General features: G+C 43.6%; 1 protein-coding gene across 4 annotated transcripts in view; it reads left to right on the forward strand.

The window, feature by feature from the left end:
• lrrk1 (leucine-rich repeat kinase 1) overlaps nucleotides 1-23,417 on the forward strand; it is a 116,032-nt gene that overhangs the window by 75,806 nt on the left and 16,809 nt on the right. For all 4 annotated transcript variants that reach the window (XR_012592545.1, XM_074624485.1, XM_074624498.1 and 1 more), the window contains 7 exons: nucleotides 1,860-2,029; nucleotides 4,075-4,278; nucleotides 4,383-4,522; nucleotides 4,765-4,902; nucleotides 17,142-17,336; nucleotides 18,829-18,971; nucleotides 22,174-22,291. Coding sequence is in view for 3 of the 4 variants with exons in the window: in XM_074624485.1 (XP_074480586.1) it covers nucleotides 1,860-2,029; nucleotides 4,075-4,278; nucleotides 4,383-4,522; nucleotides 4,765-4,902; nucleotides 17,142-17,336; nucleotides 18,829-18,971; nucleotides 22,174-22,291 (1,108 nt within the window). In the remaining variant the exon portion in view is untranslated. The remainder of the gene's footprint in view (nucleotides 1-1,859; nucleotides 2,030-4,074; nucleotides 4,279-4,382; nucleotides 4,523-4,764; nucleotides 4,903-17,141; nucleotides 17,337-18,828; nucleotides 18,972-22,173; nucleotides 22,292-23,417) is intronic.

A 23,417-nucleotide genomic window follows, 5' to 3' on the forward strand; every position in this document is an offset into this window, starting at 1 on the left:
ATATACACCTATACACACATACATACATATGTATGTGTGTGTGGGTGGCAGCAGCAGTCAGTTGCACAAGGATATCTGTCTCTTTCAAACAGCAGAGACCCATGGAAATATTTGCTACAACAGTTGAACAGCTCCTCCAAATATTAGTACAATTGTACTCGAGCTCTTAAAGGATGGAAAACAGATGTTGGTATAAACACAAATGCCACCAACCATCATCATCATCGTAGCTCAGTCCATAGGGACTTGGCTTGGGAAACGGAAGGTCATCAGTTCAAGTCCCCACATGGACCAAGTATTGAGTGTGCACCGGTAGCTGGAGAGATGCCAGTTTGCCTCTTGGGCACTGCCCTCAAGCAAGGCACCAAACCCCCAACTGCTCGGGGCGCCTGTCAGGGTCAGCCCCATTGCTCTGACATCTCTCCATTAATGCATGTATATAGGTCCTGTTTGTGCATGTGTGTATTTCGGGCCTGTATGTACTGTACAAAATTTAATTTCCCCTCAGGGGTTCAATAAAGTGCCTTCTTCTTCTTCTTCTTCTTCTTCTTCTTCTTCTTCTTCTTCTTCTTCTTCTTCTTCTTCTTCTTCTTCTTCTTCTTCTTCTTCTTCTTCTTCTTCTTCTTCTTCTTCTTCTTCTTCTTCTTTTCTTCTCCAGATAACAGATCAACTCGTATAAAAGCACCGCCTACTGACCAATCACACGCGCCACACTGTTGTCAAAAGACATAATGAAGTGTAGTCATCTGTTATACTCTGAACGTTTTTTTTTATAATATCACTGCCCCATCTAGACGAATACATCTGACTTTTCCAAGCCGTTAAATTAATAAGTCTGTTAATTTACACATTCACTCACATCGTCATTTTTTTCTTTTGCCAGCTGTTCTTCCTGCATTTGGCAGCTTCAACTGTGTCACTGTTAGTCTGGATTGTGTGTTTAACTTCTTCGTAGTTGTCCAATATTATAGTTTGCTCTTGGTTTATAAAATATGCCGCTCTGCTGACAGCAGACTTGTCCATGTCTGTGATTGGTCAGATGCTGAACACATGCACCCTTTCATATGAACGCGCTCAGAGCCAGACTGAGAAACACTGGGTTGATTTACCGAGTTGATAACCAGCGTCATAGGACCGTTTAGTGGGATCTCGGTTTGTTAGGGTTAGTGAAGCCAGATAAGGAGAAGATACTCTGGGTATGTTGAACTCGCTTCGTAGTACAGGCCTCTGGTGATACAATCAAATATGTAAAGATGTCCAGATAATCTATTCTATGGCACACTGGAAGCCAGTTCAGAGAGCTGAGGATAGTGTAACGTATTTTTCGCGACTCAGCAGCAGCGTTTGAATGAGCTGAAGCTGACATTAGTTGTAATCCACAGAAGACATTCCACAAATGTGTACCATGATTTCCAAATATTTCACTATCCACAAACATGTATTTTTGTATTTGTGTTGTGTAAAGTCACATCCACAAAAATAAAGGGCGATTTTTAAGTAAGTAAGTCCTGTATTTTTGTGGATGTGACTTTACACAACACCAATATAAAGATACGTTTGTGGATGGTGAAATATTTGCAGATCATAGTACACATTTGTAGAATGTCTTCTGTGGATTACAACTAATAAAGTCTAATAAAAACTTCCATAATTTTCCCTCATTGTAAAAGAAAACTCTGAGCACACAACTGCAGTACGTACAGCTGTCAGTCAGAGTTGAAGCAGGAAGTAAGAATTTTACTGTTCTGTTTGTTTTCTCTTCTAATTACGTTTGGCTAACCTGGAGGTTTGTTTCCAACCTGTTTATCGCCGCTGTGTGTGTGTTGATCTATTGGTCTGTGCTTGTGTGTGTGTGTTAGGCTCTTTTTGGAGAGGGGCCAGCTCGAGTACTCCGAGGAGGAGAAGAACATCCTCGGCCAGGGTGGCAGCGGGACCATCATCTACCGAGCCCGATATCGGGACCGACCGGTAGCCATCAAACGCTTCCACTTCAAGAAGTGTCGACAGCAGACCATCAGCAGTGACACAGGTGTGGAGTTATGCTCTTCTGTTTTTATATTGGAATGTGGTGTCAATACTAAATGCAACCAAGAAAAACATTTACTGAAAGCCAGTTGTAGCCTTCACCTGCTACCGGGGTTCACTCCAGCACACAAAGTCAATGGGAGGCGGTATCCAGCTCTCGTGCTCTTTATTAAGCAAACACACAATACACAGTTTCAGCACGAGTGCCGTGCGCTCTGGCTGCACACAATCTAAACAATATTCAATTAAAGAGGTCGTATCTCAGTGGCATGCTCTGGAGAGCCGGTCCCAGGCATCTCAGTCCTCCTGTCCCAGCCCGCACTACTGCATAATAAGAGAAGAGTCGTTAGCCAAGTCCTCCCAGCTGCGCCCAATTAACTCACCTGAGCACTGCTCCCTGAGCCACTCCACCACTCTCTCCCCTGCAGCTGAGCAGTGACCGAGCCCTCCCTCCACATACCCCCACCGCCCGACTTAGGCCGGGGAGCCATCCGGCCTAGTCTTGTCCACCTGAGGACGCACCCTCCCTCCGTCCAACCGCACACTTCTTTGGGTTGGCGGTGAGCCCAGCCTTCCTCAGTGACTCGAGCACCGCCGCCACCCGCCGCACATGCTCCTGCCAGCTGTCACTGTGGATGATGACATCATCCAAGTAGGCAGCAGCATATGCGGCGTGTGGACGCAGCACCCGGTCCATGAGGTGTTGGAAGGTGGCTGGGGCATCGAACAAGCCAAAAGGAAGTGTGACGAATTGGTACAATCCGTACGGAGTGGAGAAGGCGTTTTTTTCCTTAGACTCTGGAGACATGGGAATCTGCCAGTAGCCCTTGGTCAAATCCAGCGTCGTGAAAAAACAAGCAGTGCCCAGCCGATACAGGAGCTCGTCGACCCGGGTAGGCATCAAATTGTGACATTTCATTCACCCTGCGATAGTCTACACAGAACCGTTCAGATCCATCCTTCTTGAACACAGGAACGATGGGGCTGCACCACGCATTGTGTGACTCTTCTATTACCCCCATCTCCAGCATGGCTTTCAGTTCTCGCTGGACCACTTTTCTCTTCTGCTCCGGCAACCGATAGGGCCGCGAGGCGGACTCCGCCTCTCTCCAGGCTTTAAGGAGGTTGAGATGGTATATCTGTGTCGCCCCCCCTCTTTCGGAACGCACAACCTCATAGTCGATATCGCCCACTCGTCGTGTGACCACAAAGGGTCCTTGCCATCTGGCGAGTAGTTTAGAGCTGGAAGAAGGGAGCAATACAAGGACTTTCTCTCCCGGTGAAAATTGTCTCAGCCTAGTCCCTCTATTGTACAGGCGCTGTTGAGTTCCTGGGCCTGGAGCAAATTCTGTGGAGTTTTGCTCTCAGGTCCAGGACGTACTGAATTTCATTTTTACTGGGGCTCGGACCTTCCTCCCCATTTTCTTTAAATAGGTCCAGCACCCACGTGGCTTCCTGCCAAACAGCAGCCTAAAGGGAGAAAATCCCGTGGAGGCCTGGGGCACCTCTCGCACCGCGAACAACATAGGGAGCAGCCACTTATTCCAATTACGTTCGTCCTCATCTATGAACTTACGGATCATGGATTTTAAAGTCTTATTCAGACGCTCGAGGAGACCGTCTGTCTGTGGGTGGTAGACACTCGTCCGAATAGACTTAATCCCCAGTAATCCGTACAGTTCTTTTAGTGTGCGTGACATGAATGAGGTACCTTGGTCCGTCAGAATCTCTTTCGGGATCCCGACTCGGGAGATGACCTGAAACAGAGCCTGAGCCACACTCTTGGCTGAGATGGTACTCAGTGGCACTGCTTCAGGGTATCGCGTTGCGTAATCCACTAAAACTAACACAAAGCGATGCCCACGTGCGCTCTGGTGAAATGGCCCGATGAGGTCCATGCCAATGCGCTCAAACGGGACCTCGATGAGTGGAATAAACATTTCCCACCTCTTATTTACAAAGAGACACATGGACCACCATAGTTCTAGATAATAACAGAGATTTTTCATACTTTGGTGCTACCTCTCCTTCCGTTCTTTCTCTCCTCAGACACCATGGTCAAACACCTGCAGTCTGCGGACGCCTGTCGGAGCTTCTCTGAATTTCGCCAGGAGGCCAGCATGTTGCACTCTCTGCAGCATCCCTGCATCGTCTCTCTGGTGGGCATCAGCATCCATCCGCTCTGCTTCGCCCTGCAGTTAGCCCCCCTGGGCAGCCTCAACACCGTGCTGGAGGAGAAGCGCAAAGGCACAGGCACGTAGAGAGATGTGCATCGTGTGATTTCCCCACCTGAAGTTAAAGTCTTAAAGTCTGTTTCTATGTTAGTGCAACATGAGGTTGTGTTTTTGTCATTGTAGGCTCCAGCTACATGCCTCTCGGTCACATGCTAACTTTCCGAGTAGCGTATCAGATTGCAGCAGGACTGGCGTACCTTCACAGGAAGAGCATCATCTTCTGTGACCTCAAATCTGACAACATCTTGGTGTGGTCTCTGGAGGTCTGTATATAGATTACAATAAGAATGACATACATTTTTAATTTTGGTCTATCGACAGTACTCTAATGTTTTTATGAAATAATATCAGACTTTGTCAGTGAACTTATTTCATGTGTTCACTTTATCAAGACAGAGACAGGCACTCAAAATACTATCAATAGAAACTTGAATGGTATATTTTTAAGGAAACAGACAGGCTTATTGTTTCTAACTTGTCCACTCATTTGTGTATCATCTTCCAGGTGCAGGATACAATTAACATTAAACTGTCCGACTATGGCATTTCTCGACAAACCTTCCATGAGGGGGCGTTGGGGGTCGAGGGCACGCCAGGGTACCAGGCTCCTGAGATCCGACCAGGCATTGTGTATGATGAGAAGGTACTGACCACCTCTTCTTAACCCACATTAAATGGTACTGTGTGTAGCAGGATAGTATGCATAGGATTAGTATAGGACAGGAGTCAGCAACCTTTACTATCAAAAGAGCCATTTTATGCAAAAGAAAAAAAATCTGTCACGAGCCGCAAAACATTTGATCATTGTGATGAAGGTAACACAGCTTATAGTCTAAGTATATAGTATATAAGTCTAATGCAGTGAGGGCCAAAGTGTAAATGTACTACAGAGTATAAGGGTCACATTGAGGGAAAAAACATCTGAGATTTCCAGAATAAAGTCCTAATATTACGAGAAACAAAGTCGTAAGATAACAAGAATAAAGTCATAACTTTACGAGAAAAAGTCGTAATATTACGAGAACAAAGTCATAACTTTACGAGAAAAGTTGTAATATTACGAGAATAAAAGAAAATAACATGTAAAATTACTACTTTATAATATTATGACTTTATTCTCTAAATCTCAGATTGATTTTTTTTTTTATCAATGTGGCCCTAATACTCCGTCGTACCATCGTACCATAGACCTACAACAATGATAAATAAAAATTAAAATGTAAACAAAAAACAGTTATTCATTTCCATTTTTATAAATCCACAGCGAGCCACTGGAGAGAGGGGCTAAAGAGCTGCATGTGGCTCTGGAGCCGCAGGTTGCAGACCCCTGTTATAGGAGTATAGGAAGGATGCTGATGATGTCTGTTGGTCCATACATACATACAGCAAGATAAACTGCTTGCTAGATTTTTACATTAAGTTTGCACCATCAGCTAAATGATATAGAGTACTTTGTTTATGCTAATAGGAAATGACATTGTTACAGCAGCCAAGTAACAGTAATCATTACACATCCTTTGGGCTCTGCGCAGGCACCTCACCTCACCAGTTTTAATCACCCGCTGCAGAGCCCTCTATTAACACAATGAATGTTTCGGCGTTTGTAGCGGGCTCAGTTTTTATAGCTTGAGTGAAGATACTGGTATCATATGAAACTAAAAAATCTAAGAAATCCATCGGTACCAACCATGTCATACTAGCTTGTCATGAAGGAGGTTAAATAACGCTCCATACTTGCGCTAAATTTTGGCGAGGAATTACTGTCATTGCCATTTTCAAAGGGGTCCCTTGACCTCTGACCTCCAGATGTGTGAATGTAAATGGATTCTATGGGTACCCACGAGTCTCCCCTTTACAGACATGCCCACTTTATGATAATCACATGCAGTTTGGGGCAAGTCATAGTCAAGTCAGCACACTGACACACTGACAGCTGTTGTTGCCTGTTGGGCTGCAGTTTGCCATGTTATGATTTGATCATATTGTTTTATGCTAAATGCAGTACCTGTGAGGGTTTCTGGACAATATCTGTCATTGTTTTGAGTTGTTTATTGATTTCCAATAATAAATATACACATACATTTGCATAAAGCAGCATATTTGAGTATTAAATACTTGACAGACATAAACAGATAAAAAGTGTGATAAATTTGCGATTAAATGTCTTCATCGATTGACAGCCCTAATTAGAATGAATCCCTGACCTTTCCTCTAGCTCTACCATCAGCCAAAAAGAAGGAGAACCATCTGTTTGAAATATCCAAATGACATTTACTCAATACATTCATGCTTCCTTACCATTTCAGATGCTTCATGACTTTTCTTCTGGTGCCATCATCATGACATCATTAAAATTTTGCACACAATAATCTACTACAGAGCTTTAAGCTTTAAGTCTTCATATTTACTGGAAGTCATGTGTTCCAGTAAAGACCATGGTTGAGACAACGAACACCCTGTGTTTCATACTGGTGACAGTGTTAATAATGACCCTGTCCTACAGGAGGTGCCTCTCATGGTCTGCATTCCAAACGGAATCATTTGGATCCCCCCATCCTGCCGCTCTGTACTGTACCTCTATATGATCCCTTTTTCTTTCTTCTCCATCACTTATGAAAGTTTTTATAGAGGCACTCGATCCTAACATTAGGACACATGTTGAATTAATAATGGCGAGGTCACTTAAGTGCGGAAATTAGTTTGATTCACAAAGTGCAATGTCTGCACACAGCATGTGGGAGTCCTACACTGCAGGAGAAATGGATCTGGACCAGAGTCCAGATCCATTTCTCCTGCAGTGTAGGACAGTGTAGAGACCACGAATCAACCACGTGTGTTGATTCGTGGTCTCATGTTTGAGCGGAAGGTATTAGGAATGACCGAGCTGCCCCCTGCCTCACTATTTATTTGACTTGTCACTCCAGAGGGTTTACAGTTAGCAGGCTGATTGTTTTGACTGGCTACTTCCTCTCTGCAGCGTGTTGCCTTGCTGTCTGATATGGACCATATGTTTGCTTTAAAGCCATAAGATGCATGCAGGTTTTTACCATGGCTGTATAGTGACTACATCTGCATCCACACAAAAACCATATGAAAATACCAAAACATACCTTACTTTGTAGAAAATAAACAGGATTTTCTACAAAACTTTTTTTTTTAATTTAACACACAAGCCAAAGGTGTCAACGGTTAAAACTTGCCCGAACACAAGCAGCCATATAATAACTTTTCCTTAGGAATAGTCTCAAATCAGCAAACCTTTGATTTGAAATAAGGATATACAGTATCTGAGCAAAGACAAATCGGAACAGACATTCTGTGCTAGCTTTCAGTACTTGACAGTTTTTGATACTTTACAAACACATCCCAGTTAATACCATTAAAGGGCTGGGACCATCAGTCTAGAAAAGAGCTAGAAAATGGTGAATTTACACTTTTACAATTGGCCAAGGAGACATTATTTGGCCAACCAACAGTCCAAAATCCAAAGATATCCAGTTTACAATGATATAAACAGAGGAACTTAAATGATTTTGGATTAATGGATTAACAAAATTGTTGATTAATTTTTGTTACACAAGTAGTCAGTGGTCATGTCTATAATGTTTTATGAACAGTTTTTTTCCACTTATATCTTAATATTTGATTGAAAGACAACTTATAATGAAGCAAATGACATTCAGTTATAGTAAATGGTAACATTTACTAGTCATTATATTATACATTTTATACAAGGTGAAAGGTATTAGCATGACAAACAGCAGAAGTTTATCAGCGTTGAGATATTCCTGCTGTCATCACTGACGTTGTTGCTGCCGTATTTATTCCTAGATGGAATGTTAATGGAGCAGCTACAATGTTAGCATAGCCTGGAACTGATCGATCCGAACTCCATTCAGAATACAAGCATTTTAAAAGTTGTTTGCTTGTCGTCTTGCAGACAGACCCGATAAAGCATGAATTCAGACGTTTTACTAATCAGCATCATTATGTAGTTATTTCGGCACACTTTTGATCCGTTTACAACGACGTCGCTGCCGTATTTATAACTAGATGACGTTATGTTGAGTAGCTACAATGTTAGCATAGCCTGGCTTTGATCGATCCGAACTCCGTTCAGAAAACAAGGATTTTAAAGGTTGTTTGCTTGTCGTGTTGCGGACAGACTTGACAAAGCATGAATTCTGTCTTTTTATAAATCAACATCATAATGTCGTTATTTCAGCATCATTTTGATCCGTTTATTGCAATTAAATCCACAGTCTGTTTATTTGGGGTTTTGGGCAGTAGCGACGTGTGGCTGATAGATACAGATACAGTATGTAAATACAGCTCGCCGCCGGGTGACGTTATGAACCCAGACACAACGGCGTTTGGTTTTCTGACATATCTGGGACTTACTCAACATGTACAAAGCAGCAGCAGTGGTTATTTCTGGAGGAAAGCGAGGCGAAAATTTTCTTCGAGCTTGGAGTGAATGCACGGTAACACAATACGAAGCACAACGTAACGTAACTTAAACGAACATAAACAACAGCACATGCACAACAACAGCTCTATGTAATGATACATTGAACCGCTGACACGCTCCCCAGAAAACACAGAACTGTTCTCCGCCTTTTCATTTTGAAAGAGCAACGACCAATGAGGAAACTCCAACAGTCGGCCGACCAGTCCTGTAACTTCATCACTCAGTCACTGACAGACTTTTGCGTATAGGACTGGCCTTCTGCGGTCCAGCCAAAAAAGTCATATTATTGTGCATATACACTGTAAGACAGGTCATTGATTTTGCTCTGGGCCTTCTTGACTGATAACTAGAGTGTGTTTTAGTAAATGGTATTTGAATTCAGCCAGTACGTGTTCTCTCTGCTGACTTCCCATCAGACCACAGCAGTTGGTCTGAAATGGCTGGCCTAGGCCTCTCTTCTCCCCAGGGAGGCTAGCTTTACTAGGGCTTACTGTTTTACCGACCCCTGCCTCGAGAGGAAGAGCTTTCAAAGAGCAGAGGAAAACTATCTGTAAGCATCCACCTCTGTTCATCAGCCCCTCTCCCACAGAATCCACTAAGTTCAGCCAATCAAACACCCATTCTCCTCTCCTGGCCGTTACTTTCACTTTTTGATGAGGTTTAACTATTCTAATAAGATGCAGACACGGCTGCAGAGAGAATAAATGACGGGGCGAGGCGGGAAAGGAATGAAGAGTGTAATAGGAAAATAAATGAAAAGCAGCTTCTTCGTGGCTGTTAACTTATTTACCAGCTGCGAGAATCTTGGCAAGAAATGGAACATGTGCAAGTATTTGGCGGTTGAGGATTTGGACACTGTACAGTAACACTATTAGGAAGCTGTTACAAGCCATTTGTTAATAAGCTTGGATGATATCAACACTACTGAGTGACAAGATTAAGAAGCAAAACATGGATGTGGAGTTGGAATGTAATGAATGAATGAAGAGTGTGGTATGGAGATGTGTATACACAGTGTTTAATACTTCATTTAGTCTATTAGGTAAAAAAGAATAGATAAATGACAGAATAGTCTGCACTGCCCGTACCACCAGGGCCACATTCTTCAAACCTGCTTTGACTAATTCATGTTTAATCCTGTTCACAATCAGAAACAGCTAATTGCCAAGTAGGTTTGCACATAAAAGGAATTTGTCTTGATTTGGTGCATAACATAATAATGACTTTGCACGGCAGCTGGATTGTCTCTTCTTCGCCATCTTGTCAGGCTTCAAAGGGGGCCACATTAGGGCCACATTAGGGCCACATTGAGGAAAAAAAAATAAAATCTGAGATTACGAGAATAAAGTCATAATATTACGAGTATAAAGTCGTAAGTTTACATGAAAAAAGTCGTAAAGTTATGACTTTTTTCTCGTAATATTATGACTTTATTCTGTAAATCTCAGATGTTTTTCCCTCAATGTGGCCCTAATACTCCGTAGTACATTTGCACTTTGGCCCTCACTGCATTAGACTTATATACTATATACTTAGACTATAAACTGTGTTACCTTCATCACAATGCTCAAATGTTTTGCGGCTCCAGACAGACTTTTTGTTTTGCCTAAAATGGCTCTTTTGATAGTAAAGGTTGCTGACCCCTGGGTTAGGGTCTGGCAAGCCAGAGCATGGACCACTGGCGGCTGGTGACTCCAAAAATTGTGGAGGACAGGAGGAAAACCAACCCACAACATCATATTATTTTACACTAGTTGTTACTTCTTATCATTACTTTAATTTTTTTTATTAAACAAAAGAATGTAATACAGATTCAGTGTACAGGCGATAGTGTACACATAGAACAACTAGAATGGCACTGGGAGAGCGCAGACCTCCGCCAAGGTGCCTGACTTTAAAAACAGATCCCAGCTCACAGCTGGCGGTACCGTGAGGTGGCTTGTTATTAACCCGGTGTGTTTCTGTGTAACGTATCGGCGGATGCCTCTCTCATTCAGCAGCCTTGTTACACTACGTTGTCTCTCATCCCGTCAGCTACCGCTTTGTTTTTTCTCACCGCTGACAGCCAGCCTCGCCACACATCCACACACGTATCTCTCTGCTCTCAGAAGGAAGGAAGCTGGGTCACGCGTCATCAACGCGTCATCAGTTAATTAAATTCAATTTATTTTTATATAGCGTTATATCATAACAGAAGTTATCTCAAGGCGCTTTTTATATAGAGCAGGTCTAGACCTTACTTTATAGTTTAGAGACCCAACAAGAGATCCCACCCAGATCATTGGAATGCGCTGTAGCCAGGAAAAATGTACAGCAACCACAATAATAGCACAGCAGCTGTAATAACTAATACAAGTAGGACTAATAACAGAAGTCAATACTACTAATAATAAAAAGGCTGATAACAATGATGGTAGTAGTGGGTGACAAGCAGGCAGCAGATGCAACCACAATCCAGGTGTAACCCCGATCCACGGATACCTGCATTACACTGTGCATGTGTTATACCCTGTGGTCTTAATGCTCTGGCTTATCGGAATCCTTAAAAAAATTCCTGAATCCAGATCATGATCCGGATCGCCACCAAAATCTAATGGATTGTTCATTGTGCCACACCCCACCCCTCCAAAAAAAATAGTTCAAATCATTCACGAACTTTTGGAGCAATCCTGATAACAGAAGGACAGACAGACAAACAGACAAACAAACAAAGCAACGCTGGTGAAAACATAACCTCCTTGGCCCAAGGCTTTGGACTCCATGAGGTTGGCACGAGGGCCCGACGTCCTCTAGTGGGACTTGTGCTCACAGCCCAGCACCGTGCAGCTCCATTGGCATTCGCCAGAGAACAGCAGAATTGGCAGGTCCGCCATTGTGGCGCCCCGTTCTCTTCACAGATGAGTGCAGGTTCAGGCTGAGCACATGTGACAGGCGTGAAAGAGTCTAGAGACGCCGTGGTGAACGTTATGCTGCCTTCTCTGGTGACAGAGCTCTGGGTACTGTAGCAAAACACTGAATTAAAAAAATTATAGAACTCAAAGTGCACTAACACACTGAGGCAGCCATCCGCCATCTTGGGCAGTTAATTGTTATCCAGATAGCTACACTAGGAGGTTTGATATGTTAATAGATGATGCATGAACGTATCTCTGTTTAGGAACAACAGTTTGCTCTAATTATGAAAAAAGACAATATGAAAGTCAAAACAATGATCAGCACTCCTCTGATTGGCTGAGTGCTGATCACATGTTTATACTCATGATTGGCTAAAATGGCACTGTGGCTACAGTGTCTGAGTTAGACAAATCAAGTCCAAACTTTTTGGACCCAACCTGAAACAAACCCAAGGCAAACCTTCCAGAACCTGAAAAAAAAGAGAGCCGAGGATAATTAAACCAGAACAACTCCCAACAGTCTGGGTTAGTAAATTGTTGAAGAAAAAATGCCCCGACCTTGGGCCAGCAAAAGATAGGGCATCCTCCTTCAGCACTTTTATCGTTATAATAATTAAAACTATTGGAGTTCTCAAAAATCAGGTTCAAAAATTGGTTGAGAGAAGTCAACAGATCTGGATGCAAAAGCGTTTATTTCTGTCACCAAAAACAAACACGAGTCGTCGGTTCGAAAGGAGGACTGACCTACATGACAAACCAGTCCTCCTTATATACCATGAGCTTCATTCACAATTCTCCTTCATGTTCATTACCCTCGGTGGGCAAAATGCCCAAAACTCATTATTTTCTTGCAAACTCAGCGATTCTGACTTATTTTGATCCCACCTCTGAAAGATTTACGATTCTGTACTTTTGACCCCGAGCCTCCTCCATTCATTCCACCGCTAGAGGTGTAAGATCTCAGAAGCCTCCTCATCTTGCCTACAGTTTAGTAATAGTTTTCAAGTCTGTTCAGCGAAAATAACGGCCAATAACTGGATGGAGCAGTGTAGGGTCTTTATTTCTTTTCAGTAGCACTGATATAGCAGCTGTGTCAAGTTGTATTGTTTATTTGTAATGTCATTCTGTAGGATAGTGGGGAAAGTAGATACCAGACATGTTTGTAGAATTCAGAGGGGAAATCGTTGGGTCAAGGTGATTTGTTATTTGCTATCTGGTTAAAGGGACTGTTTGTAAGAATTAGAAATGTCTTGTTAACAGAAACACCTGTGGCCGTTAAGTCAACAAAAGTCAGCGTCCTGTTGCTCGCACTTGTGCTCGCTCTACATAGACATGAACGAGCATCACTCAAAACAGTGAGGCGACACACGTCAGCTAAAAGCACAATATCACTCTATATTTCAGCTGCTTGGCAGTAATGTTAGCTGACCAGACGAAGGTCTCTCCATGAATCAATGCTGATCCTAGTGTTGGCTTTTCCTGCCTCAGCCTCCCGACCGCGGCCAGAGGGAACAGGGGAGACGCCGGAGTTTTGTTCGGAGACGATAACGTTTCTCTCTGCGGAGCCCCGTCACTTCACAAGACACGGGAAACCTCTGTTGGTCTGGAGGAGCTGCAGCAGTTATTTCTGCACAAACGTCCACTGTACATTCACTAGATATTCTCAGAGCTAAACTAACTCTTCTGCAGTGTGGAGTGTGCGCGCATGCACTTGAAAGTGGAGCGAAAGAGTGAGAAGGAGCGTGGTGTGTGAGTGAAGGCAGGCAGAGGAGCAGAGTACAGCAGAGACTCCGGCCCTGGAGACCAAAGCTACGGTCTCCCCCGCGTCCTCCGACCGCGGCCAACACTGTTTAACAGACGGCTTCACTAGATACAACCAAGAGGTTTTGGTGCTTCACTGTAGTTTGTGTTGGAGTCTGATTCTGAACAGCGTAGCCACACGCGAGCGCGCATGGGACACCGACCCGGATTTATTTATACGTGTTAGAAGTTACAAACAGTCCCTTTTAAGGAAGAGTTTGTCTGGTTTGAGTGATGCATTCAGTTTGTTGGTCTTATCATTGGCCGTTACTGTGAAGGCCACTTTCATACTCCTCAAAACCATTCAGTGTTTAGCTAGTAGTCATTAGTCCACTCCACTATTCAGCTTTCTCCATTCATTTGTTACCCGGCTGTATATAATACAACTTATCATGCCACATAAATACCTCCAATATTAACACAAAATGTAGCTGTCTGAACGAGGTTCTACGTGGCACTAACAAGGATGAGAGGATCAAGTCTCTTTGTCTTTCCAGCGAGGATAAAAACTGTTGACATAATGAAGAGTGAGAAGGTGCTAGACTAGTCAGATCGAGGTCAGGAGGACTTCCTTATATGACTATGCCAGAGTTTTCCATAGCCGTCGTGACGCCATAGCATACCACAGTCCTCGAGTATATCTGAAGTCGCTACCAAGTGATGTCACCACAGAAGTAGTTCAGTGCTTTTGGCATTGCACAACTGTTTGCCTCTGCAGTTATTCTGGGAAGTGCCACAGGGGCTGAGTCCCCCAATCACTATCTGTGACCACTCAGAGACAGGAATCCACTCAGGTATTTTAGTCCTCAGATATGGGTTTCAAGGATAACATGAATGAGAAAGAAGGGGGAAGGGAGAACCTGGAGTTTGTCTTTACTTTATAAACCAAAAATTAAAGTTTTTGAGTTTTTTTTAATCATCCTTAAAGGGACTGTTTGTAAGAATCAGAAATGTCTTGTTAACACCAACACCTGTGGCCGTTAAGTCAACGAAAGTCAGCGTCCTGTTGCTCGCGCTTGTGCTCGCTCTACATAGACATGAACCAGCATCGCTCAAATCAGTGAGGCGACACACGTCAGCTAAAAGCACCATATCACTCTATATTTCAGCTGCTTGGCAGTAATGTTAGCTGACCAGACGAAGGTCTCTCCATGAATCAATGCTGATCCTAGTGTTGGCTTTTCCTGCCTCAGCCTCCCGACCGCGGCCGGAGGGAACAGGGGAGACACCGGAGTTTTGGTCGGAGACGATAACGTTTCTCTCTGCGGAGCCCCGTCACTTCACAAGACACGGGAAACCTCTGTTGGTCTGGAGGAGCTGCAGCAGTTATTTCTGCACAAACGTCCACTGTACATTCACTAGATATTCTCAGAGCTAAACTAACTCTTCTGCAGTGTGGAGTGTGCGCGCATGCACGTGAGAGTGGAACGAAAGAGTGAGAACGAGCGCGGTGTGTGAGTGAAGGCAGGCAGAGGAGCAGAGTACAGCAGAGACTCTGGTCCTAGAGACCAAAGCTACGGTCTCCCCCGCGTCCTCCGACCGCGGCCAACACTGTTTAACAGACGGGCTTCACTAAATACAACCAAGAGGTTTTGGTGTTTCTGTGTAGTTTGTGTTGCAGTCTGAGTCTGAACAGTGTAGCCACACGCGAGTGCGCATAGGACACCGACCCGGAATGATTTATACGTGTAAGAAGTTACAAACAGTCCCTTTAATGAACAAATGTACTATTTGGAGTCAATTGCAAACAAGAGGGAAAAACAAGGCACTTTGAGCCCTGAGTGTATAAGATGAATAAGCTCCAGAAGATAAGAGGAGACCAGGATAAGCCAGATTTGTGTTGCTGTGGTGTATCTGTCAATCGGTGTCTCCATTGTCATTATCAGTAAAAGTCAAGCAATCATTCCCCTCCTCCCCCATAGCCCCCTGCTGCTTAGTGAAGGATTATAGTTTAACTTCAAAAAAAAAATTCTGGCCTCATGACTTACTATTATTGCATGTATTGTTTTCTCATTTCAGTTTCATCTTTGTCTTACTATCCATTTCATCTACATTCCTGACATGTATTACATAACCTATCTCCAGCCACATTCTCATTTAAATCCAAGGCTGATTGGAAGTCTTATTACTTACCATTCTGCCCCCTATTTTAGAGGGGTAGGGGTGGGGGGGCAAGGGATATTTAGGGAGAGATAGTAGGTTAACAGTAGAAGTGGTGTACATCATCTGAAAGCCGGGAACCTGAAGATAAATTTGAGATGCAGCTCAGCACTGTGTGTCAAAATGTAACCATTTTTTTACGACTCGAGAATTGATAAAAATGATCAAAAATCCCTCCAACATACCACATTAAGACAGCAAGGCCATGGTCAATCAAACATTTTTGACATTTGGATATTTCTGCAAGAAACCTAAGAAAGTCATCCATTCTCTGAATGCTCTAGGTCTCCAGTCTGATCCATCCATCCTCTGAATGCTCTAGGTCTCTAGTCTGATCCATCCATCCTCTGAATGCTCTAGGTATCTAGTTTGATCCATCCATCTTCTGAATGCTCTAGGTCTCTAGTTTGATCCATCCATCCTCTGAATGCTCTAGGTCTCTAGTTTGATCCATCCATTCTCTGAATGCTCTAGGTCTCTAGTTTGATCCATCCATCCTCTGAATGCTCTAGGTCTCCAGTCTGATCCATCCATCCTCTGAATGCTCTAGGTCTCTAGTTTGAACATCCATTCTCTGAATGCTCTAGGTCTCTAGTTTGATCCATCCATCCTCTGAATGCTCTAGGTCTCTAGTCTGATCCATCCATCCTCTGAATGCTCTAGGTTTCTAGTTTGAACATCCATCCTCTGAATGCTCTAGGTCTCTAGTTTGATCCATCCATTCTCTGAATGCTCTAGGTCTCTAGTTTGATCTATCCATCCTCTGAATGCTCTAGGTCTCTAGTCTGATCCATCCATACTCTGAATGCTCTAGGTCTCTAGTCTGATCCATCCATCCTCTGAATGCTCTAGGTCTCTAGTTTGATCCATCCATCCTCTGAATGCTCTAGGTCTCTAGTTTGTGGCTGTAAAGTTTCATGAGGCTGTGATTATCCTAGAGGTTACCACAGGTCATTTTATACAGTGAAGTCAGGTTTGTAGTCATGAATACAATGGGGCTCATTGAATCCACAACCGTCTCAGCTTTACAGTGATACCCAATTTGTGCGATTCCAAGACTGTTTAAGGACCCCAGTATGCAGAAATATTCAATTACACCATTTTAGAATAGGTTAAAATAACACATGTATACTGCATACAAAATACTGCACGTTTCTTTGCCAAAACCTGCATGTGATTATCATAAAGTGGGCATGTCTGTAAAGGGGAGACTCGTGGGTACCCATAGAACCCATTTACATTCACATTTCTTGAGGTCAGAGGTCAAGGGACCCCTTTGAAAATGGTCATGCCAGTTTTTCCTTGCCAAAATTCAGCTTAACTTTGGAGCATTTAGCCTCCTTCCTGACAAGCTAACATGACATTGTCGGTACCAATGGATTCCTTAAGTCATCTAGTTTCATACGGTATGTATCTTCACACTAGCTCTAAAACTGAGCCACTACAGCCCCTGAAAGACAGAATAGTGGCAGGGCCCGCCAGCAGGCCGACGGATTTTTAAGAGAAGAACCTGACCTTGATGTTCCTTGTTTTTTCTCTCATCATCCGCACCTAAAGGTGGACATGTTCTCCTATGGTATGGTGCTGTATGAGCTGCTGTCGGGGCGGAGGCCAGTGCTTGGACACCACCAGCTTCAGATAGCAAAGAAGCTCTCCAAAGGCATTCGGCCGGTGCTGGGCAGTCCAGAGAAAGTTCAGTTCTGCTGCCTCCAGAGTTTGCTGACTGAATGCTGGGACACCAAGCCCGAGAAGGTGAGCCTCACACTATTTTATTTGGCGGACACAGTGATTGAACAAAAACACACAAGTTTCCCAGTTTGCTCTGCTTTGTAAGGAAATCGACTGATTCACTGTACTTCTCACGGTGTGGTTAGGGTCGTGGTAGAGCTAGAGACCCATGAAAAGACATTAACAAACAAACTGAAAAAGTCTGATCCACCATCACAAAAAACCCAGGGTTGGGGTTAGGGTCAGAACAAAACTGTTCATGTTTGCGGGTGGGAAGCCTGTGAGAGATCATGCCCTTGTCAAATGGGACAGTGTAGCTCCTCAATGGCAGGTAAAAAAAAAAGTGACTGGCAACAGCAGTACAACAGTATTAGCAGATAACACAAGGACTGCCATGCAAAAGGAACTTGACATTCCAAATTGTGAGAAAACTGGTAAAATAATCCTAGAAATACATAAAATATAATATAAACTATAGGGATGCACTGATACCGATACCGATAGCAGTATCGGGTATCGGGTCCGATACTGTGCTCATGTACTCGTACTCACAAAACGGCTCCGATACAACGGCACCGATACCACTTTACAGCAGCGTGACGTTAACCTCTCGTCACCATCTTTCAGTTCCTCACGCTCCACCTCCCCGACGGTGCGGGCGAGACGGGCCGGTGGTGCGCACGCCGGCCCTCACTTTCATTGCGCAAGAGGGTTTTGCTTGCACCCTCTGACTCGTGCGTGCGTTAGACTCCTTGGTCCGTGTTATAAGACGGGAAAGGTGGGCCGCGGCACGACGCGGTTGGGGCGGACCGGTCGACAGTCGCACCGAGAGCCCCATCTCTCCCCGGCGGGCGAGCCCTTTGTCCACGGTGCGGCGAGGTCTGGGCAGGGAGCGCTGTAAAGCTGCGGCCGCGAGCCACCTTCGCCCCGAGCCTTTCCAAGCCGACCTTGAGCCGGTCGCGGTGCACCGCCTCGTATGCGGGACTCCCCAGCCTGCCGTGTGTCTTTCACACCCTCCAGCTGGCTGTTAACGAGGGTCTTTTGGCACAGAGAAGTACTCGTATCGGTACTCGGTATCGGCGAGTACCCAAATGTAAATACTTGTACTCGGTCTGAAAAAAAAGTGGTATCTGTGCATCCCTAATAAACTAGACAACAGACAAAAACAGACTGACCCCATAAGTTAAGTTAAGTTAAGGCACAATAATGTTTCAGTTTTATCAAGTAGTGGTGCAATTGTTGCTGAACCAGTTGCACTGCAGCTCCAAAGGTTTGACTGAGCAGGAAGCAGTGAGTGGTGATTAAGTGTAATGATATAAGTTCTTGTCTTCAGAAAACATCAGCAGTAACTGTACCCTCTGTGTCTCTGTGTCTCTGTGTCTCTGTGTGTGTGTGTGTGTGTGTGTGTGTGTGTGTGTGTGTGTGTGTGTGTGTGTGTGTGTGTGTGTGTGTGTGTGTGTGTGTGTGTGTGTGTGTGTGTGTGTGTGTGTGTGTGTGTGTGTGTGTGTGTGTGCAGAGGCCGGTGGCCACGCTGTGTGTGAGGCAGATGCAGGAGCCCAGCTTCCCCTGCCTCAGGTATATGTTGTCCTGTGACAGCCACTCGCAGCTCTTCCTGCAGGGACACAGCGCTGTGTTCTGGAACGGAGACAAGGACAACAGGTTTGTCTCAACTTTTTAGTCTGCTCATAACATTCTTCTCAGTCATACATTTCTTGTTTTGTTTTTTTTCTCTTCAGTAACCTGTCCTACTTTGAGTGCTCTGCACACATTTAAACTACATGATAACTATTATGAATTATTACTATATAGTATTTGCATCGAACCACGGCACTTTCGATGAATAAATGTCACTGAAATGGACAGAAAGAGAGAAAATGCCTTGATTGGTCCAGATTCTGAGGGCCAGCCCTATGATGTAAACTGATATTGTAGTTTTATTAAAAATCTGATTTGATCTATTGAGTGAGATCCACGTTGTCATTATCTAAGATTTCTGTAGAAAATAAGTGTCTCTGCAGGTCTTTCTTCACCCTGACAACAATAATGTATCATATTAAAAAGGTGAGGGAAACTGCTATGTGATTGATTTGATAAATACAGTATGTGGGCATGAGTCAAAGCCCACAGTCCTGCATTCTCAAAATGCTGTTAAAGGTCCCATATTGTAAAGTGCGATTTTCATGTCTTTTATATGATAAAGCAGGTTTAAGTGCTTTAAAAAATACTGTGAAAGTATCGAAGTGCTCAATATACAGAGAAATACACACAGCCGTATTCAGAAATTGTGCGTTTGAAACAAGCCGTCAGGATTTCTGTCCATTTGTGATGTCACAAATATACAATATTTAGACCATTACACGGTTTTAAACGTAAACACTCTAAATGTGTCCCAGTTTATTCCTGATTGCAGTGGATGTGAATGTCATCAGCTGACAGGAAGTAAACATGGACCCAAACTGTTCCGTTGAAATGCACTAAAACGGAGTGTTTCAGACAGAGGGTATATACAGGTATATTCAGGCAGACAGTATGAGGAAAATAAAGTTGTTTTTTTAACATTACAGCATGTAAACATGTTCTAGTAGAAACACAAAATACAAGTATGAACTTGAAAATGAACACGATATGGGACCTTTAATGGAGGCGTTTTGAGGAAGACACTGTCATCATCTTCAGCCCATATGTTAAGGAGGCATCTCACTTCGTCGTGAGTCCAGGTTTGTCCCCCTACCACTCGACAAATTGCCAGCAAACGCGCTAATAGCCACCGGCAACCAAAACAGAAAAAGAAAACGTTATTTTAACCCATAAAATGAGGCATTAAATGGTACGTTTCCTGTGATTGGTTTGAATGGTGTTCACACCAGAAATGAACCGCTCCAGAGTTCACTTGACAGCGGACCGAGACCACCCCTTCGAGGCAGCAGACCAGGGAGCGGTTGTTTGGTCCACACCAGGGATCAATTCCTGCGTTCACACCAACCCAAACGAACCACACCAAGGGGGTAAACGCTCCAGGGTTTCGGTTCAACCGGACTAAACAAGGCTGGTGTGAACGCGCCCTTAGATGCTTATACAGCACAGTAATCCTGACTCCCGTGGGTCTGATCTAACAGCTCTATTGTTTTCTGTGTGTGGCAGCAGGATTCCAGGTTAATCTCTGTCCAATAAAAGCAGCTTTCATCCCTTCATACAGGTGGTGTTAATTACTGCTGCTGACTCCCGTAGACTTCTTCCTGCCGTTAACCCCTTCACTGTGATGAGACCTTGTTAGCTCCCCTCCCCCGACTTTCCCACTGCCCTCCACCAGACCTCAGGACTTGGGAACTGGCTATGGGAGGCAGTTGTTTAAATGACCTCCAGTCATTTAAACAATGTCCATACTAACGCAGATAGAAGTCATCTTCTTTTAGTTTTGGCCTTCCATCCACACTAAGCTGGTCTAGCACACTCCTTAAACTAAATGAGGGCGTGCACGGTCCATTTACCTGTTTGCAAACGGTCAGCAAAGTGAAAGAGGTGGAAGAAGAAGAGAAAACTATTTTCATTAGCCGTGTTTCCATTCACATATTTCATGCACATTTTGAAGTATTGCATTTGAAAAGCTTTATTGAAATGGCAAAATTCAAGGAAGTTTTCTCGATTGTTAAAAGTTTACGCTCACTTGAGGTGGTTTTTACCTTTGTTGAAAAAGAGTTTGTGCGCTAAATGGATTATGGAAATGCCTTTGCAGAATAAGTTCTGCAATAGCAAACATTTAAAGCTTCAGTAGGCAGTATATGTTTTTGGCATCATTGGGCAAAAATCATATAATAACCTTTCAGCATATTGTAATTCAAGTGTTCTGAGAGAAAACTAGACTTCTGCTCCTCCTCATGGCTCTGTTTTCAGGCTTTAGAAAATCCAGCCTGTGACGGGAGACTTTGACCAATCACAGGTCATTTCATTGAGAGATTGTTCCTATTGGCTGTGCTCCGGTCATGTGACCGAAACTTGGCGTTCTTTCACAATGACGGCGGCGTCACAAACTTTCTCATTCTACAGCTAAACCGTGCACTATAAGATGATTCAGAGAACATCTGAAGAGAGAAATAGGCATTAACGTAACAGAATATTGATTCATATTTGATCAGCGCTGACTAGTTTGACAGTTTGGTCGGAGTTTGCGAGTGATTGACAGCCGGCTCTCATAGACAGCAGATGGACAGCAGACCTCAGATCAGCTCTTACTGCTTGTTTTCCTCCGGTCTGTGAAATCTATCAGATGCCGTTAGGAGCACCGGAGGACATAGAGGAACATGATTTTTTTCAGGTTACCTGTTTCATATACTACTGTCAGGATATAGCGACCGTTTCATAAAATAAACTTTTCTTAATCACATTTGCTCCAATCTCGCCTACTTCAGCTTTATCTCACATGATTGATCAGCTGGTTCCGCTGTTTTGGTCTTCGCAGACTTCTCAGAATGCTTGTCTTTGTCTCCTGACAACATGAAACATTGCCAATACTAGCTTACGTAAAAGAATAATTAAAACTTGCCCAGTTGAAACAAATTCCATTTCTCTCTCGTAGATGGTTAGATGGCCAGGGCGTCTTATTTTGTGTCCGGTTAACAACTTCTACTTATTCTACTCTGTTTACTGGGGATTACAGCCATGCTGTTGTGAGTGGTGCAGGTGGACCCAAATGCAGATGGAGGCTTTATTGTAGGAACCAGGGGAGGGGGGGGATGGTTGAGCTGAGACAGGCAGGTTGAGGAGAATGGGAGTGTGGCAGACAGCTTTAATATTCTGCTTTATTTTTAACGTCCATGCTTAAACCCTTAAATCTTCTGCCTTGTGTCACTTGTGTGTTGTGTAGGAGCTACAGTGTGGTGAATGTGGAGAAGGGCCAGGTGGAGGTGAAGAGAATGTCCTGTGCAGGCAGCAGGATCAGCTGTCAGATGAAGATGGGTAACATTCTGTGGATGGCCACTGAGGTACAGTACGCACCACTCAGCCAACACCACTTGAAATTCACCATTTTCATGCAAACATGTTATTTCTGCACAGTACTTGTTTCAGTTTTCAGATCAGTATGTAAGATGACCTGGCCATACACCTGGCGTTTAGAGCTGCAGCTTTAGAACAGCCCGAGCCCAATTTAAAAACCTCAATTTCCACTGTCTCCGACATGCACTTAATCATACTGAATGTTCAGCACAGCCCAAAAATATATATCATATGTCATTGCCATTTATATTAAACAGAGATTGTACAGTATGTGACCAAATGACCCCCTAATTCTGATGTTTTGTTTGATTCTCAACATTTTTATTAGTTATAATGGTTTGATACCAACACAGCCTATAGATTATTCAAGACATTACACAGACTATAAGGTCTGCATTAAAAACAAACAAAAAACACTGGGAAGTTGGTGCAAACCCGGCCTGAATCAAACCCAGGACAATTTTGAGAAATTACAGCCTGGTTGGGCCCAATTGGGTTCAGGCAGAAAATCAAAGCTCTAGTGGTGTTTTGCAACTCTTTCTCCCAAAGTTAGGATGAGCCACAATAGTGCAGCTTCCCAGGAACATTGCAGAATTCAGTTGGCAAATTGACTTTGGATTTTTCTAATTGTCTAAGAGTATGGCAATCATTTGTTCTATGAACTGTCGAAAAGCTACCCGCACTGTATTTTTTTTACAGTTGGCAGCTGACATTAGGACATTAATGCTCTAACACGCTGGAGCAGTGAGCGCTCTTGAACGCCGTCTGTTGGCTATGTAGTAATCTGATATTTTTAAACTTCTTTGGAGAGTTGTTGTTTTTCTTGTAACATAAAGGTTTTATGAAAAGGTTTGAGGGAGAAGGGGACAGAGTAAATAGAGCACAGACTGGTGCTGTGTATGAGATTGAAAGGCTATCATGTCAACTCATGTGATGGCTACACTCATCGTGTATGTTCAGATGACTTAAATTATTACATTATATCACGTTCATTTAGCTGACGCTTATCCAAAGCGACTCACAATAAGTGCTTTCAACAGTGTGGATCATGAAGGTACATCAACTGATTCAAGTGTTATTAAGATTAAACAAACGAGTACAGCGTGTTAAACG

The sequence above is a fragment of the Sebastes fasciatus genome, chromosome 2, assembly GCF_043250625.1.
Source record: "Sebastes fasciatus isolate fSebFas1 chromosome 2, fSebFas1.pri, whole genome shotgun sequence".
Classification (NCBI taxonomy): Eukaryota; Metazoa; Chordata; class Actinopteri; order Perciformes; family Sebastidae; genus Sebastes; species Sebastes fasciatus.